The following is an 18,071-nucleotide window of genomic DNA, read 5'->3' on the forward strand; positions in this document are numbered from 1 at the left end:
TCTTAGGAAGCTGTGACCTCTTACCGAGATTCTAGCAAATATGTTAATAACAGATTCGAAATAATCAGGTGGCCCTTAACGTATATTGAAGCAGTTCAGGATGTAAAAATGTTAGACAGATATTCTGCTGAGCATCAGTAGCTGCCGAAGACATGAAGCCAAACTGTCTCTGGAGGGGCAAGTCAGGTAAATTGGCTCGGATATCTTCTGCTGTTATTCCAGCACAAGACTCACCTTGCGTTGTTTGGTAGAGTCCAGCTTCACTAGCCAATAGGAGGCCACCTTTGATTTATGGTATTTCCAGTTGTCAAGGATCTGCGGAAGAAAAGTCTGAGGTTAAAAAAAGCAAAAAGGAACATGCACAAAGCTTGTTTTAATACAGACGTCCTTAAGAAGTAGAATTGCAATCAAGCAACCCATTTAAAAACACCGTCGGAGTATTTTAAAGGTATCATTTTGAACAAAGACAAACACTGCAGGTCTACTCCACAGCCATTTCATTACAGCTGCTGTTTCCCAGCAGTCCTCCATCAAAAGAAACCCAGTGTTACTACATTATTCTTACAGGGCAGCCATTGTGCTGTGCAGTTCAATTACTGCCAAAGACGACAATAAAAATCAACATAACAGGCTAGTAAGACACCTGCTAAGCTAGAGCACAGTTAAACTCTAGTGCTTTCTGTTAGTATGTTAAAGGGGACATATTATGAAAAAAACACTTTTTCAGTGCTTGTGCACCAGGGATGTTAATAATTAACTGTTTAACTCTTAACTGACAATAAGAATTTTGACAGATTAATGCCATCGGTTAAACAGTTGAAAGAGATATTGAAAAATAGAAAGAGGAGCGGCTTGTCACTTAAAGGAGAATAGCTGGTCAATCTTAACAGCCCACCGTAAGTGACCCTGAGCTGCTTTAATCAGCAGGTGGCTGGCGAGCAAGACACAGGAGCTTGGCTTGGGTCTTGAGGAGTTATAGCATTTATTCACTAACAAATAAACTGTACACACTGCTACTGCTACGTTCACAGCTATAACGTTACTGATAACTTCATAGTCATCATCACACGCCCTCTCTCTCGACCGACACTTGCTAATGTTACGCCGGGCTTGCAATACACTGGCGGACACCCTGACAGAGTAGCCAGGCAGACACACAGCTCACAACCTTGCAGCTAAACTAATTGATGCAGTGGAGACTTGCTGAGAAACTGCCTGCATGTGTCCATGACAATACACGCAGCATTGTGGCTGCTAACTCTCCCTGACTGTCTGTTTTGCGTATACACCGCAGCTGGTGATAAATGATGGATTTAACCTGTTTGTGCATCAGTTATCGTTGCAGCTGGGTGGCTCGTTAGGCTATAAAACCTAAGCACTGCTGTATGCAACGCACTAATCTTGTAGGTTAACGGTTAACGATCGCTTAACAAAGGTCGTCTATCGGTTAGGAAAAAAAAAACTAAATTGGCATCCCTATTGTGCACATACGTATGGGTACGGTAGACAACCCAGTCAGTTTTTTGTGGGATTCAACAAGCCATTCAGATTTGGCTCCCCTTCCTCTGTCACATGCACACTTTTTCGGGAGGAGGTCTTAAAGAGAGATGACATAAAAAGATTTTTTACTAAGTTGCTGGTGTATGTACTTATTTCTTTAATAATAATAAATAATAGTAAATGTATATCTATATTTATTTGTTACATTTTGTTTTACAACAAAATCTTTAAGTCAAGCCTGCCTGAATGATCCCAGTGACTTCCACACAGTGAAGCATACAGCTTATTCATTAAACACTTATACACTTAAATATCAAAACACTACTCATTATCGGCTGATACCCAAAGCCCAGGTATTGCTTTCGGGACTGAAAAAAGTCGGATCTGTGCATCCCTAATCTGTACGCTGTCTTGTTATTTTGTCTTCAGTCTGTAGGGAAAGTAGTTCTGCAATCAGACCAATTTCCAGCCAGTTTTACAAAACTACTGTCAATGTGTCTCTGTCTTCAGAGTCAAAATCTCCCGCTTCACAATGATGAGGTGGAGAAAACAAAGCATCACTTTTAACTGGTTTGGATGCCATACACAAAACGTGGCCTGCCTTCTATGGAAAAAGACTTGAGGTCATTTTCAAAAAGAGAATACAGTGCTTGTCTGTAACAGTTTGTTTGGTATTTCTTCGTAGCACAACTCAGGGATAATAGAAAAATCGAGTCGTGATCTTTGGTTCTTGAGCAGAAAACCCCCCTATGTTTTGCGGGTGTGTCATAAATCCTCAGGGCATGTGTCGTTATGCTCAAAAAGCTGTGCTGGATATTCCCGTGCACTTGCTCCTAGTGCCAACATCACTGTGTACCTACAGGCACTGTTATTGTTGCTCTGTTGACTTAGTCTACATCGCCCCACTGGTGCACACAAACCTCTCACGTAGCATGTTACATCCCCTGCAAACAGTGCTCCCACTGGGAGGCTCCAGTGTAAACTTTATGTTTACACACAGACACACACAGGCACGCACACACACAAAAAGAAATCCACAAGGATTCACAGATACAGAGGTATACAGTGAGTACTGTTGTTCGCTTTCCAGAAAGTTACTTGTTTGCTTGTTTAGTATTCTCTCTCAATAAGAACCTTATGAACCTTGTCTGGTAAGATGTACGACCATTTGTCACATTTGTTTAGTACGTACACAGATTACCGTCAATTAAAGCACAACAAAACGCGCTCCATACATTTCACCTTTCAATGGTTCCAACTGCGACAAAAAAAGCGTGTTTTGAGTGAAAGATAAAAGAGGCAATTACTTGGATAGAAACACACCATTAGCCCAATTAGACCTCAACTTTAACGTGGAAAACATAAACTGCCAAAGATTGTTTTCATGCCAAGTGAACGCTCCTTTTCTCTCCCGAGGAAAAGAGTGAACAGTACAGGTGCAGTTGCTCATCTGCGTTTCCATGGCGCTCTCATTAGGGTTTGTTAACAGTACAGGTGTGCTGGTAATTGTCTCTCACAACCCAGACACACCCAGATGTCACACACAGACACACATTAACTGTTTTTTTCTGTTCTTGTGAGGACATTGTATGGGCTCACATTAATTACTTGGTGGCCTAACTTAACCTTTATCATAACAGCTACATGCTTTAACCCTTACATAAGCTTGAGCTTACCTGAATTTTATTCAGAAATTTAATCAAAAAAAATGTTGTCTTGTTTTTTAACATACATTATTAATTATTAATTAATTTCTTTTTAATTATAGAATTACTAGGGCTGTCAAAGCAAATTAATTTTAACGCCAAATTTTTTTTTTACACATTAACGCAGTCTGGAAGGAGGTTATATAACGCTCCAGACTTGCACTCAATTTTGGCAAGGAAAAACGGGCACAGACATTTTCAAAGGGGTCACTTGACTTTTGACTTTAAGATATGTGAATGAAAATGGGTTCTATGGCACGAGTTGTTTATTGTTAATTGATTTCCAATAATAAATATATACCTACATTTACATAAAGCAGCATATTTGCCCACTCCCATGTTGATAAGAGTATTAAATACTTGACAAATCTCCCTTTAAGGTACACTTTGAACTGATAAAAGAAATGTGTGATTAATCACGATTAAATATTTTAATCAATTTACAGATTTGATTTATGTTTGAAAGGATATAACGGTTGAGTGCAAGATTTTAGGGCTGCCCCCTAAACATCGATCATGTGAACCATCAGTTGAGAAGTTCCCGAGTCATTTTTTCAGTCGAACCGCTGCCCTTTTTAAAAAAAATTTAGATCATCATTGTACACAGAGCAACGCAGGATTGTAAGGTTTCTTGCCACGCAGCTAATTTAATTGCCGAGTCGCCACTTGAGAGAGGGACCAGTGACCTTACACTTCAGCCCGAATGTGAACTAAAATAAACAACTTCTATATTCTCCCTTTATACTTCTCATGTAGCCAACTGAGAACTTTTTTTGTCCATTCAACGTGTTGTTTTGGTGGTATTATTTCTGTCATTAGTCTAGCCTGCTGCTGTCCTTTCAGCACCGCGGGAGCTGTGCTGCTGAACAGACAGCTGGTTCTGAGGACAGCGATGGCCGTAACGGAGGTCAGAGTCAGTGTGGACTAGACGGATGAACGCTTTCATAGTACTTTTGTGCCGCTGATATGTTGCTTTTGGTGTGAGCTGAAGGTGAGCCTCTGCCTCTCTTTGGAGTTTTAGTGGCCGGTCAGCAGCTCTGCTGCCGCTCCCTCTTGTTGTGCCAGATATTAATATTCTTTTTCCTACCAGGAAATCGGCCTTCCAATGCATGTAAATATACCAAACTTTGTACGTTGGTCCACTCTCGCTAAATAAATATCCAGTGCACATTAAAATAAATGCCCAAATTTTGAGGTCTTGGTAGATTTAGGGTGGTAACTTTCAATTTGGTGGTCAATTTCTGCATTTTTGACAGTATTTTGAGTTCTATCCTCATGTAAACCATTGCAGTCATAACATCATTTATGGAGCAATCAATCTTCAAAATAAATCAAAGTCAAAATAACTTAAAGATATATCTTTGTTGTGTAGATGAAGTATGCAAATTTTCAGAATTTATCTTGATAACTGAAGTTTTTACGCTACATACATACTACATACTACTACTACATACTTAACATGCAACCCTGGCGATTGCCAAAGTCAGAGTGTGAAGTAGTAGTTTCTGACTCAGCAGTAAGCAAACGAAGATAGTGACTTGCTCTTGGTGTCTGAAATTGTGAATTCAAGACCCGGTTGAGGCAGAACAAACATGCTAATGCCTAAAAATGTAATGATAATGGACCCTCTTGTATTTCTCATTGGTCTTCCTCTTCTTTCTTTTTGAATCTTACTCCTTGTTCTTCTTCTTCTCCCTCAACATGGCTGGCCCTGACCCACAGCTGCACAGCATCTATAAGTTGCTTTTCTTATTGTTTGACAATATCTATTTCAGTTTATTTTATTTTAATTTTTTAATTTTACATCAACTAAATAAAGACTTATGGAGAATTAATGTATTAAACTTAAACTACAGTGTAAGGCCCGCAATACAATAACACATACTGTGGTTGCGGTTGCTTAAAGTGGGTGTTATATCTGCTAACAGTAGCTAGTTGCCAATAGCTAATAACCAATTGCCTAAAGCCAATTGCAAAAAGCCAATAGCCTTTGTTGAATTCTTGGGCATCCTGCTTCCAACAGTACATACATAATAAACGCCGTTTACATCCATGGCCTGAGGATATTACTGTCAGCCATATGAGCCAATTGTTTTTTGTACAGTATCATTTTACAAAAACATAAACATAAGCAATAGCTTTTGCACTAAAACACTACAAACACGCACCAAATGGAAGAACTCAGAGATCTGACCAGAAATAGAGGAGGCACTGATTAATACGAAGGAGCAGTGGGGAATAGCGCGGGGCAGCAAACTGACCGACAGGTTGTCACTGGGGTCGTTTGAAAGACAATGGGAGCCAAGCCAGAGCGGACGGGCTATTGTGGAGGGAGGCAAGGAGGTCACTTTTAGTTAGGCTGTAGAGTGACCGCACCTGGCCACAGATGGGGCTCTGGGAATACAGTCGGTCCTGATTCCTGTTCAACACTTGTATTCCATGTTCACTCCCTCTTTCTTTCTCGTGTTTTATTTCAGTATTTTTCTTACTTTGCTTGCTTTTTACACATTTTGATACACACAAAATACACATTAATAGGTAATGCACACACAAATACCGTAGAAATAGTGCACACACCTCATCCAGCACAGCCTCAGCCTCCTCCTCGCTTTTACCCGGAAACCTGATCCTCATGGCGGTGAGCGCCGCCAGAGTCTGACGCACCAGCTCGGCCTCCTGCTCTTTACTCCTCAGGTTTATCAGCGGATCACCCTATACACACACACACACACACACACACACACAAACACCCACCATAGTGAGAAACCAGTTGAGTATACAAATACGCATTAATATTAAATAAAAAGGTTTCATTCAACACTATAGTATCATAGCAAAGTTCACTGAAAGGGCTGCAATGTGATTGTTTTCATTATTAATTACCTATCAAACATCCTGGTTGCACGTTCTGGTCATGTACAACCATTTTAGGAAAAGGCCTTTCAGTCCCTTGAGTGCCTGAGCCTACCACTGCCCTCTTTGGAGTTAGACCAGAAGACTCGGTGTGGCCCACAGGGATGTATAACATTATCACTTTTACTACATTGATGGCTCGACGCCTTATTCTTCTTAATTGGAAGAGGCGGACTCACCCGTCCCTCACTAGATGGCTTAAAGAAATTATGTTCTTTTTGAAACTCAAGAAGATTAGGTTTGAATTGAGGGGGTTAACGACAAGTTTGAGAGAACATGGATGCCTTTTTTGATATACTACAATAGCCTAACTCAAATTACAGACTGGGAAAGCTTTTAGCCTGTCACATGTACAGTACTTGAACCTGTAGAAATGAGTGCATACATTTTTTTTTCTTTATTTTAATTATTTCTTTCATTTATGTTTCATTATTATTATTATTATTATTATTATTATTATTATTATTATTATTATTATTATTATTTTATTTTATTTTATTATTTATTACTATTTTTACCATTATGTATTTTATTATATTATATACAGTAGTTTCCAATGCATTATTTAATTGTGTATGTCTGATAATGTTTATTATTACCAAAACTAGCATTTCATCAAAACTAGTATTTGATTAAGCTGTTGGTTTAGTGGATTGTTACTATTAAAATTAATTCCCTTTCAACTAATGGTATTTTCTCACTAATTTCTTCATTTTAACAACATTTTATCAATTCTAATTTATGTAAGGGCCTCCTACAAATCACCTACGTGGGTGTAAGAGAGGTGCATTCACACATTTGTTAACATGTCAAAACAATGTGAGCAGGATGTAATGTCTTATTACTGTATTATGAATATTATTATTTCTAATTATCAGGGGGCACTTAAATTTCACTTCCATTTTATGAACAGACATTTTTACCCCCGGTGCTCATTAATTTATGACCCTGCTGCCACCTATTATAGTCACAGATCATTATTTTCTTTACATAGCCGTTAGCCTGGAGCGGTATCAGTAACATGCATCATGCTATGTATAAAAATAACCTAATTTAATACCAGTTTATTATTGCTAGAGCACTGGCGAACCTATATCTAAATTGAGATTTCCTGTACCAGCGTGTACTTATCCGCAATGGTGTGATTCCCACGGAAAAAAATAAGGAAATTCTCCTGTCATTTTGTATACACGTGTGTCAGGATACGAGCATACAACCGGTGCTCTATGGCCTTTTTCAGTACAAAGGTTTTCCACTTATATCTATTCTCAAATGTTAAGAAGTATTCTGCTCCATTTCATTTTGTTCCACTGTATCCAAAGGCGTACTTGTAAAGAGGGAAGGGGATTGGAGGAGGCAGGCGGAAAGCAACAGATGGTGACATAATAGAAGGTTACAGTAGGCCTATACAGTATTGAAGGAGCTGCTTAAGAGATTCCTAGTGGGCTGGGACACAATATATGCCACAGGGGAAGAAAAGCAACCATTTGTGCGTCAGACTTTGGTGAAATAGAATTGGAAAGTAATTCTTCTCTAATTGTTTACTTTAAACCCACTTGGAGTAGTGGATCAGCAGAGGATTGCCACGTTGAGCAGTGTGACAGCTTGACAATTTGAAAATGAATTTCGTATAATTTTCCGTGACTGACAACTTATCTGACGCATTATGAATTGTTAAAGATGTACTTTGTGTGCGTTGAGTATCTTACCATGTTGGAGTGGATGGTCCCCAGGCTGTTGCTGTGAGGCACGCGGTGGGCGGAGCCGCTGCGGCTCAGCGATTGAGAGCGCAGCGTGGCGGAGGTCGGCCTTACGAGGGGGGTGGCCATGGGAACCGTGGGGGAAGGCCTGGAGGACAACGCCCGCACCTCACTGGGCGACGACAGGGAGGCGATGGAGCGCGGGCAGGAGATGGAGCGCCTGATTGGACCAGAGAGTGTCGGGGAAGCGGAGGGGACGGGGCTGGTTTTGAGTGACTTGATTGGAGGTTTCCAGTGCATGCGACCTGCAGAGAAACGTGAGAGGGAGGGGGGGGAGGAACACTGACTCACTGTCACACTTCAATTTCTTTTCTTCCCTGATCCTGTCTCAGCACCCCAGCTACTGTCAAGCTCTCTCCTCTCTGCTTTCCGTCCGTCGCCGGGCGGCTTTGGAGATGAAGTGTGGCTTTTTAAACTCCCATTGCCGCGCTCTGGCACACTGGCCCAGTGGCCCAGTGTGTGTGTTATTAACGACCGCAGCATGTGTAGTGGAAACCAGAAACTAAACAGTAGTCCTGTCTGGTTAGGGGATGGATTAAAGAGCAGCTCTCTCTCAGAAACACACATGTACACTCACACACACACACACACACACACAGGAAATAAAGCTGAAAACCCACACTAACGCTCTCCGTCACCCTTGAAACTCCTCCAGATTGTCTACCAGCCAGTGTATTAGTGTGTATTCGTGCAGTGTGTGTCTGTCTGACATCAAGTGTACACACAAGTGATTATGTGTGTGTGTGTGTGTGTGGCTGCTGAACCTTCAGAGGTTTTGGATATTTTGCCAAATGAGAGCATTATGGGGCTTAGTCCTAGCAACCCTTTGGTGGCTTGGTATGGAGTAGGGCTTGGCAGGGTTACTGTCTCTCCCTGCACACACAAACACACACACACAGATCCAAAAGTTGGGCTTTTTCATGGCTTTGTCCCGTATTTTGCGACAAACAGAATGAGCTCATCAAGCAAGGCCCCTCTCTATTGAGCAGCAAAACCGGCGGCACACAATGCAACCGACGAATTTCATCTTTCCAAGGTCGGTACGTACTGTAGACTGCTGTGAAAGGTGCCCTCTTATTCACTTCAGAGAGCTGAAAGTGAGTTGATCTATGTGACTTATGCGAATTGGTGGGAATGCTTGAGACTTATCACTCTCGCTATAAAACCAGGAATATATTTCAGCATTAAACTCAAGGTGTTTTCAAGGTAAACAAACGAAAGGGGGCTTTTTTCTTTCTTTTTTCTCCCTTTCTCTTTCAATCAAATACATTCTTCTCTGCTGTCACCTTCCGTTCAGCGGAACTGAACTGTTTAGGGTACTTTTCCTTCCTTGAGTGCTTTACAGTGCTTCATCGTTTGTGTGTGTGTGCTTGTGTGTGTCCAGCCAGCGTGTAAAGCTAGGACACTACTTTGCTTGGAAACTTAGCAACAACGAGCCACTTTTCACGAGTCACAGACTATGATCACCCCGCTTACACTTTAATTAAAATCCAAGGACCTACTACCATTTTTATCACATCAATTAGGCCCATAAATACTGTAATGAAGCCCCTGGTGGCTCACACCATCACAACCTGCCTTGTGCTCAGTGGTAGAATGTACTAAGACCTCAAGTACCGTACTTAAGTACAATGTTGAGCTACATGACTATTTCCATTTTATGCTGTTTTATACTTCTACTCCACTACATTTCAGAGGGAAATATTGTACTTTTTACTTAACTAGTGTACTACACGGGAGTTACTGGTCTACCACTGCCATGATCGGTTAGTTTGTTTGTGTTATTGTGTGACTTTGGTTACAGTCGTTCGGATTCACCAAAGTCACACAATAACACACATCATAATAAATAGAGGCAGAGGTAGACCAGCAACCGTTGTGTTCCACGAGGTAAAATTACAGGTTTTGTCAATGGAGTCTGGTGGCGAGAACATAGATGGATACAAAGGCTTCAGTTTCACGTTGGAAAGGGTGTTGAAAATATTGTACTTCACTACATTTAATTGATATTAGTTATTAGTTACTTAGCAGATTAAGATTATTAATACAAAACTCAACTAATAACATATGAAGCTCCACCTTTACCAGATGCAACATTAAAGTGATGGACACATTAATGCATCAATAATTATAATCCAGTGACATTATATACATTATTCTGAGATGGGCCATTCTACATAACGTTCAAGTACATTTTGATGCTAATACTTTTGTACTTTTAATTAAGTATCATTTTGAATGCAAGCCTTTTACTTGTTGCAGAGTATTTTTACATGGTGGTATTAGTACTTTTACTTAAGTAAAGGATCTGAATACTTCCTCAACCACTGCCAGTGTTGCTGCTGGAGAGTGTGTGCGTGCGTGTGAGCACTGTAGGCACTGATCAAAGCAAAAACTCTCAGCATTTGTATTTTAAAAAAGTGTGTGTGCATGTGCACGTATATGGAAATGTGTCCTGTACAACTATGAATATTTTTCAAACTTTATAAACGTGGAACCAGGATGGAATGTAACGTCATGTGATTGTAGCATTACAGGATCAATTCCAATTTCCTTATTGCATCATTATATATACATTCATGCTCGCTATCTCTCCTGTCTGCACATCGTTCTCCGTCATAGTCAGATAAGATGGAAATGGAGGCACAAATGCTAAAACAGAACTCTTAAAAACGTGTGTAGGTGTGCACATTTACACATCTGAAAAAAACAAGTTTGTTTTAGCAATTAAGGTAACCATTGTAATCAGATGGAAGGTTCCATCTAAAAAAGAAAGAAATCAACAGACAGGGCAGAAGGAAGAGAGAACAAGCAAAATGAGGAGAAAGCAAGCAAAACAAAAAAAAGAGTAAACAAGAAAGCAAACAAAGCAAGAGAGAAAGATTGTAGGAAACAAAGTCCCTGTCAAACCCCCACACTCTGGCTTACAAATGAAGACATTCCTAGACACTTTTATATGTCCTGCCGCTTTACCTGAGCGCTCAGCCAAGTTCTTCTCCCGGTCCCCAAGGTCGTAGGAAACTTTCTTCTCCCTCTTCTCTGCGCCTCTTCCTTCTCCTCCTCCTCCTCCTCCTCCTCCTCCTGCATTCCTCCTCTCATCCTCTTCTTCTTCGTCTGAGGAGGAACAGGAGTTATCGGCGCTGCTGCCACTGGTGAAGTCAGCCAGGTAGTCCGGTCGTTGACGTCTTGGTGTCTGGCTGCATTCTGGCATGGTGGTCATGGGCTGGCAGGGACAAACACAGATTTTATTTTTAATTTAACCTTTATTTTTTCCAGGATAGTCCCATTGAGGTTTAAAATCTCTTTTCCAAAGGGAGTCCTGGCCAAGACGGAAGCATAAAAGTTTCACAAATAAAAGCACAAATCAAAACAGCAAAAACTTAAAAAAAACAACATAAGAAATTTCACATAAAAAGAGACAAGTAACTGCAAATTGCATCAACCAATGAGTCAGCAGTGTCGTTCAGTAACAGGACAAGTACATTCAGTGTTCAAATAGTCCTTAATCCTGTTTTTAAAATCTTGCATGCTTCTAAAATAATCTAGTTTAAAATGACTCTGTAGCTCACACCAAGAGAGGATGCAAATACACATATGCATAAGATGTACACATAAATTGATATACAGTAGTAGATTAATTTCTGGACACATACACAGATGAAACAGACATAATACTGATCTTTCTCTACCTCACACACACTCACACACACACACACACACACACACACATAAAAGTCCTTCTACTTTTATCCGTATGTGACTGCATTCACTTCCTTAGCCCTACACCCTCCAAAATTACCTCATTTTGGACAAATTACTTCCTTCCGAAGTCTAAACTCTAACAGCCTCTCACAAGGACATAAGTACAAGAGTAAACAAACACACACACTTGAACATAAAGACATTGAGGTGTTGTCAACCTCCGTCAGCCTCTCCTCACCCTCAGCCCATTACCATCTGTCACTGGGAGACCTGGTGGTGACACGGCGAGCCCACGTGCCCACACGAGTGTATGTTTGCTTGCAGGCTCATTATGCACAGATGCACAATTACACTTGCACTCCTTTATAAGCCTGGCCCTAACTATGAACAGGAACACGAGTGGCTTCGTACCTTGAACAAATTTGACCTGATTGGATGAGATGTAGAAGTTCAATTCAAAGTATAAGTTTCAAAGTTTCTTTAAATATTACATTTTGTTTAACATGTCTGACAGTCTGTGTAAATGGTACAAGAAAATGTAAGTGTGATGTTTTAAAGGGATAGTTTGGGTGTTTTGAAGTGGGGTTGTATGAGGTACTTATCCATATTCAGTGTATTACCTACAGTAGATGACGGTCGACACGCCCCCAGCTTTGAGAAGCAGACATTAATACTAAAGCAATGTACTGCTGCGGACGGGGTCGGCACCAAAACGTATTTTAGCCACCCAAAAGAAAGGCCCACATAACAAGATCACTATCAGTTTAAGTGTGCACTATATTTAGAATATTTTCACTGCTTTACCTTGCCGTCAGACAGCCCTTTTTGATGGGGAAATGAAGCTGTTGTATCCATCTAAGCTCTCGTCAAGGCCACCAGACTCCATTGAAAAAACCTGTAACTTTGTTAGTTTGGATTCACCAAAGTCACACAATAACACGAATAAACTATTGAGGCAGCGGTAGACCATCAACCCCTGAGTTCTGCAAGGTAAAATTACTTATTACTAATTAGTTTTTCTAAATGGAGCTTTGGACGGGGCCTACAGCAAAACATATTTTAGACACCTAAAAGAAAAGCTCACCTAAAAAAATCAATATCAGTCTAAGTCTTCGCTATATTTAGAATATTTTAACCACTTTTTCTTGCTGTCAGACGGTTATACACTCTATGTTTCTGACAGGGAACTGAAGCCGTTATCTATGCACTCGCCAAAGCAACCAGACTCCATTGGACAAAAAGAGTAATTTTACCTTGTAGAACACAGGGTTGATGGTCTACCGCTGCCTCGATAGTTTGTTTGTGTTATTGTGTGACTTTGGTGAATCCGAACTAACAAAATTACAGGTTTTTTCAATTGAGTCTGGTGGTTTGGCGAAAGCTTAGATGGATACAACAGCTTAATTTCCTGTTCAGAAAGGTCTGGGTGACGGTAAGGTAAGGCGGTGAAAATATTCTAAGTATAGTTTACACTTAAACTGGTATTGATATTTTTACGTGTCCCTTTCTTTTAGGTGTCTTAAATATGTTTTGCTGCTGGTCCCGTGTAAAGCAGTACATTGCTTTGCTTCCGTAACTCCTGTGTGCTTCTCCAAATTGGGTGTGTGCCGACAGTCATCTAACGTAAGCAATACACTGACTATGAATAAGTACCTCATACAACCCTTCTTCAAAACACCCAAACTATCCCTTTAATTCTGAAACTCTGGTTGCATCATGTCTTTAAGTAATTTCAATGATGAGCAAAACTTTTAATCTCAGCTAAGCGCAAGTGTCTGACTTCTGCACACGTGAAATCATGATCTGCTTCATCCTGAAAAAAACATTTTTTTTAGTTAGGAGTTCATTAAGTTGAGTCTTGTCTGTTTCACATCCTGGAAGGCGACACACTGATAGCATTAATAAAGCATTTATACATCTGTTATTCAACGGTTAGCTCGGGCAGCGCTGTCAGGCCACCCAAATTAATGGGCAGGAAGTGATCACAGGGCTTACACAGTCACCGCCGGGTAGCTGTGTGGGTGAGTGATAGAGGAGGATAGAGACAGAGAGAGATTAAATACATGAGAGGAGAATAAAAGGGAAGATGGGAACATCAGATTGATGGGGAGAGAAATAAAGAGGAGGACAAGGTGAATCTTGAGTATGGGAGTGGAGAGAAACCGAGAGGAGGCATTGAATAGACGGGGAGACGAACGGAAATGAGCACGGAGAGAGAGAAAAGGACACTGAACATATGGGTGGAGATCAGACAGGAGTAGACATTGGATAAACACAAGACAAAGAGAGAAGGCCAGACACTGAACAGATGAGGAGAGAGAGAGAAATAAACGTTGGATGACGGAGTGAGAGTGATTGGGTAAAATCAAGCTAAATGGTGAGCTGAGGACACCACGAGGAACAAATGTGATAAGGTGCATATCATAATTGCAAAGTCAAAAAGACTGTAAAAGAAACCACTAAATAAGAGGAGAACTTGAGGCACTCTCCCTCCTTTCACCATTTCCCTTCCTTGCTCTCTACCACTCGTCCTCTGCGTCTGAACATTTCTTCAGCGATAACAAACCTTAGCGGCCCTTCCTTCCCTCAAAATCCTGCCTCTAATCCCTTCGCCTCACTCCTCTCTTCTAGCTTTCGCACACTCGTTGGTTCAGTTTCACCAGATGGCTTGCGAGCGCTACACCCCAAGGAGTGAATCTATCCGTCACAGCTCTTTCTCCCCCCCCCCCCTCCTGCTCTCAACGTCTCTCTCAGCACACTCTCGGCAACATCGGAACTGACGGGGTCCAAATTAATTTGGACAACAGTGATTGTGTCTGAACAAGTCCTCATTCCAGCTAAGGCCTCTCTAATGCAGCGCTGAACTGCCCTGTCGAGTCCCTAACACACTCTTTGAGTGTTCCAGCCAATTTAGCCCTCAAGTGAGTGAGGGATGGATGTAGATGTGCAGAGGGAGAGAATAGGGATGGAGAGGTGAGGGGAGGGGATGGAAGCAAGGTGATGGAGGGAGTAATGTGCTGTCGTGGAAAATCGAGGGGGCGTATAGGTGTATGTGACAGAGGGAGAGAGAGAAAGAGAGGGAGATAGACAGAAAGAAAGATAGCATGTTGAGAGCGAGAGAGACAGCCTGACAGCTGTCCCCTAGGGGAGTTGGGTCTTTTCTTTGGGCCTTTTTTTGATTCTTTTCTTTCTCGTCTAACCCGCTACCCCCCTCTTTATTTTTCTGAATCACGTCCTGTATGCTTTCTGTGGGCGTTAGCTCCAGGCATCTGCCTACCTGCCTACCCCGTCCCTCTCTCTCTTTCTCTCTCTCTGACACTCTACTTTGCACTTTTTTCTTAGTTCCCTTGAGGCAAGTGGCCCTTATTCTCCCTCCTCTCTCTCGGTGTCTGTGTCTCCCTAACTCTCTCTCTCACTCACTCTCACCCACCTTAGGTCCTCGCTGCCTGGAGGATTTGCCCATCAGCTTCTCGTCGTCCAGTTCACATTGCTCCAGCAGATCCAAGATGTCCTCCTCCTACACGCCAACGTATACCGAAAACATAAGGTAGATGAGAATATGCCAAAGGTGATGATTTATGTTGCAAGAAGAACATACAGTATCAAACATCAGCAGGGTCTAGCAGGGTAGTTAAATCTTGATGATACACTAGCCGTGTTTCCATTCAATTGTCAACCGACTTTTAAGCAAACTTTTGAAATGTCGCAAAAAAAAGAAATGCGAATTAAGCGTGTTTCCGTCAACTGGTTTGGGGTGAATAAACTCGGCTGCATCGTAGTTCGGTTAGAAGTTGACGCTATAGGCTACGCATGGCTGTAATTTTCGCCAGTATACAGAGTAGAAGAAAAAGAAGAGGTTGCAAACCGGAAACAAAACAAGACAGCTCATGGCCATATAAACATCTATGAGATTGGCTAGATCGCCAAAATCCGGGTTATTTTATACTTGTAAGTCAAGCTTTTTTTGCTTAATGCGCCATTCAGCAACTTTCATAGGAATGAACGGGAGCCCGCCTCCAACGCTGTATTCAGTTCTCTTTATATACATCCATGGTCCAGAGGTGAAGACAAGCATTTGCACGTTATGGGAATATCCGTGAAGACGCCGACAGTGGAAACAGCTGTTCAATCATGCCAGTTAAATGTTCGCTACGTCAGAATTTATTCAGGAGAGGTGTTATTTATTTATTTTTAGCGCATCAACTCTTTTTTGATATGAAAGGCAAAAACTACCTCAAGCAAGCGTAAAACTTTTTTTTTGCAATTGAGGAGGTTTTATCAAATTTTGCCATTTCCATTAGAGCAGTCACAATATCAGATTTTTACTAGACGATTATCGTGGCCAATAGACTTCACAATAACGATATTATCGCAATACCTATAGAAAATTTTAAAATGATAATGACAATGCTATCAGTCAAATTCATCTTTAACTTTGTTTGTGTTTTTTTTTTTTTTTTGACAAATGAATAACACTCAAAATACAAGTGTAAGGAGGTGGAGAGAGAGTCTGTAACCATAACTGTACAAAAGCGCAATGTAAGAGGTGCTGGATTATTTACACTATATTATCATATGTGTATTATAGACATGATACCAATATATAAAATATCACGTCAACACCGGTCTATCGCAAAGACCCCTAGTTTTCATACAGCTCTTCTAATGTGATGCTTCAAAATGCATATGAAAATACATGAATGATAACGCAGCTAGTGACAAGGAATAATTAAAATTCTTTATATGTTTCACATCTCTAATTACTTTGAATTCAAAATGAGGAGTGAGAAAATAAGAAACTTCAATTATTAAAAAAAGGTTGAGGGATGAAAAGGTTTGACTTCACTGGCATACTGTATGCACCTTATCTGGGGGTTAGAATAAAAGGCCCTGGCTGGAACATGCATTGCTATTTGGCAGCGCTCATAGAGGCTGAATTTGGAAAAGGCAGCGTCATGGCCCTCGCCAGTATGCTGGGGCTTTGGCCATTTGGCCGTAGCTGAAATGCAAGAAGAGGTGATTAATGTTGCTTCACGGCTCGGGACATAAAAAGCTCCCAGTTGACGCTCAAATACAGTTGAAAAGTGATTGTTTTCTCTCAGATTAGACATCAAGCTGCTTGCTGGGGTCTGTGAAAAGGTCACTGTGCCCCTGGCTCTCTGTGTTGGTGTGTTTCTGCATGAACATGTGTGTGCGTATACATATGTGTACGGATTCATGTCTGGAAGTCTTAAAGTACACATCCAGGGGCTGAGACATTTAGCATTTTTATGAGCTTCTACCTTTTTTTCTAAATGATGCTTTTCTCAGCTTTTTAATTAATTATTAACATTTCTTTTAACCGTTTAACCGATAGCGTTAATCGGTTAAAATGCTTAATGTCGGTTAACGGTTAAACGGTTGATTATTAACATCCCTACTGGAGGCCCATTACCTTGTTAAATTGCACCAAAGCAGATTACATGGATGTTTTTGACATGTTTTACAACATGGAAGAAAACAGAACTTGACGCATATAAAGAAATTACAGATTAACAGAAAGCTACATACTTTCTTTAAGTGTTTATAACACAGTGAGTCTACATCAAATGATGCTGCTCCATAGATCGGAGAGAGCTCTTATTTAGCAATCACTGCCTGTCACTGAGTATTTCCCAACTTTCTTAAATTATAATTTCTAATGAACACTTTACAAATGAAGGTATTTTATAGCCTCTTTGTGTCAGCCCACATAATATGTAGCTGTCTGTTACAGTACTTTGCTATCACCAACCATCTCTGTAGTCAGCTCATAAACTATACTGTCCAAACAAAGTACTTCTTTGGCACTGGAGGACCAAATCCTGTCCAGCAAGCTTTTGTATTTTTATCCATTTTTGTTGAAAAAGCAATAATGTATTTCCATTGCTGGCAGCTTCTACCGTGACATTCTCTGACTTCATATTTCTTGGCCGTTGGGCAGATGACGCTGTCTCGTCCATTTCTGTGGTTAGGGATTTACTTCCTCCATTGTACAAAAAAAACACATACCCCTGAGCCAGAAGAAAAACTTCTGTAGGTACAACTGGGCTTTAGACAAAAAAACACAAAACAAAAGGAGGACAGACAGTTCTACAAACCTCTCTCACTGTTGAGCAGAAAATATCTTGTAATTTATCAAAGATTCTTACGTAACAAACAGCTGCTATTAAAAAAAAAATGCAGTTCCTACACTCATTCAGTTTATCCTCATACAAAGGTTCGTATGATATCTTACGAAAAGTTATTCCTCATTTTTTGTGCATTTCCCTACGAACGAAGTCTTCTCAAAATAAACTTCCATCTTCACAGGAAACAACTTGTTTAGGTTTAGGCAACGAAACTACTTACTTAGGTTTAGGAAAAGATCAACTTGGTTAGGTTTAGGCAACAAAACTACTTAGTTGGGTTTAGGAAAGATCATAGTTTGGGTTAGAATAACTCCGGAAGTGGCGTAACATAAGTACGGACG

General features: G+C 40.7%; 1 protein-coding gene across 5 annotated transcripts in view; it reads right to left on the reverse strand.

Moving 5' to 3' along the window:
• Nucleotides 1–18,071, reverse strand: part of ttll7 (tubulin tyrosine ligase-like family, member 7) — a 94,620-nt gene that overhangs the window by 15,711 nt on the left and 60,838 nt on the right. For all 5 annotated transcript variants that reach the window (XM_037768949.1, XM_037768952.1, XM_037768950.1 and 2 more), the window contains exons 14-18: nt 15,012–15,098; nt 10,853–11,102; nt 7,829–8,124; nt 5,784–5,918; nt 235–315 (exon numbers count right to left, since the gene is read on the reverse strand). In XM_037768949.1, coding sequence (XP_037624877.1) covers nt 235–315; nt 5,784–5,918; nt 7,829–8,124; nt 10,853–11,102; nt 15,012–15,098 — 849 coding nt within the window. The remainder of the gene's footprint in view (nt 1–234; nt 316–5,783; nt 5,919–7,828; nt 8,125–10,852; nt 11,103–15,011; nt 15,099–18,071) is intronic.

This window comes from Sebastes umbrosus, chromosome 5 (genome assembly GCF_015220745.1).
Source record: "Sebastes umbrosus isolate fSebUmb1 chromosome 5, fSebUmb1.pri, whole genome shotgun sequence".
Classification (NCBI taxonomy): Eukaryota; Metazoa; Chordata; class Actinopteri; order Perciformes; family Sebastidae; genus Sebastes; species Sebastes umbrosus.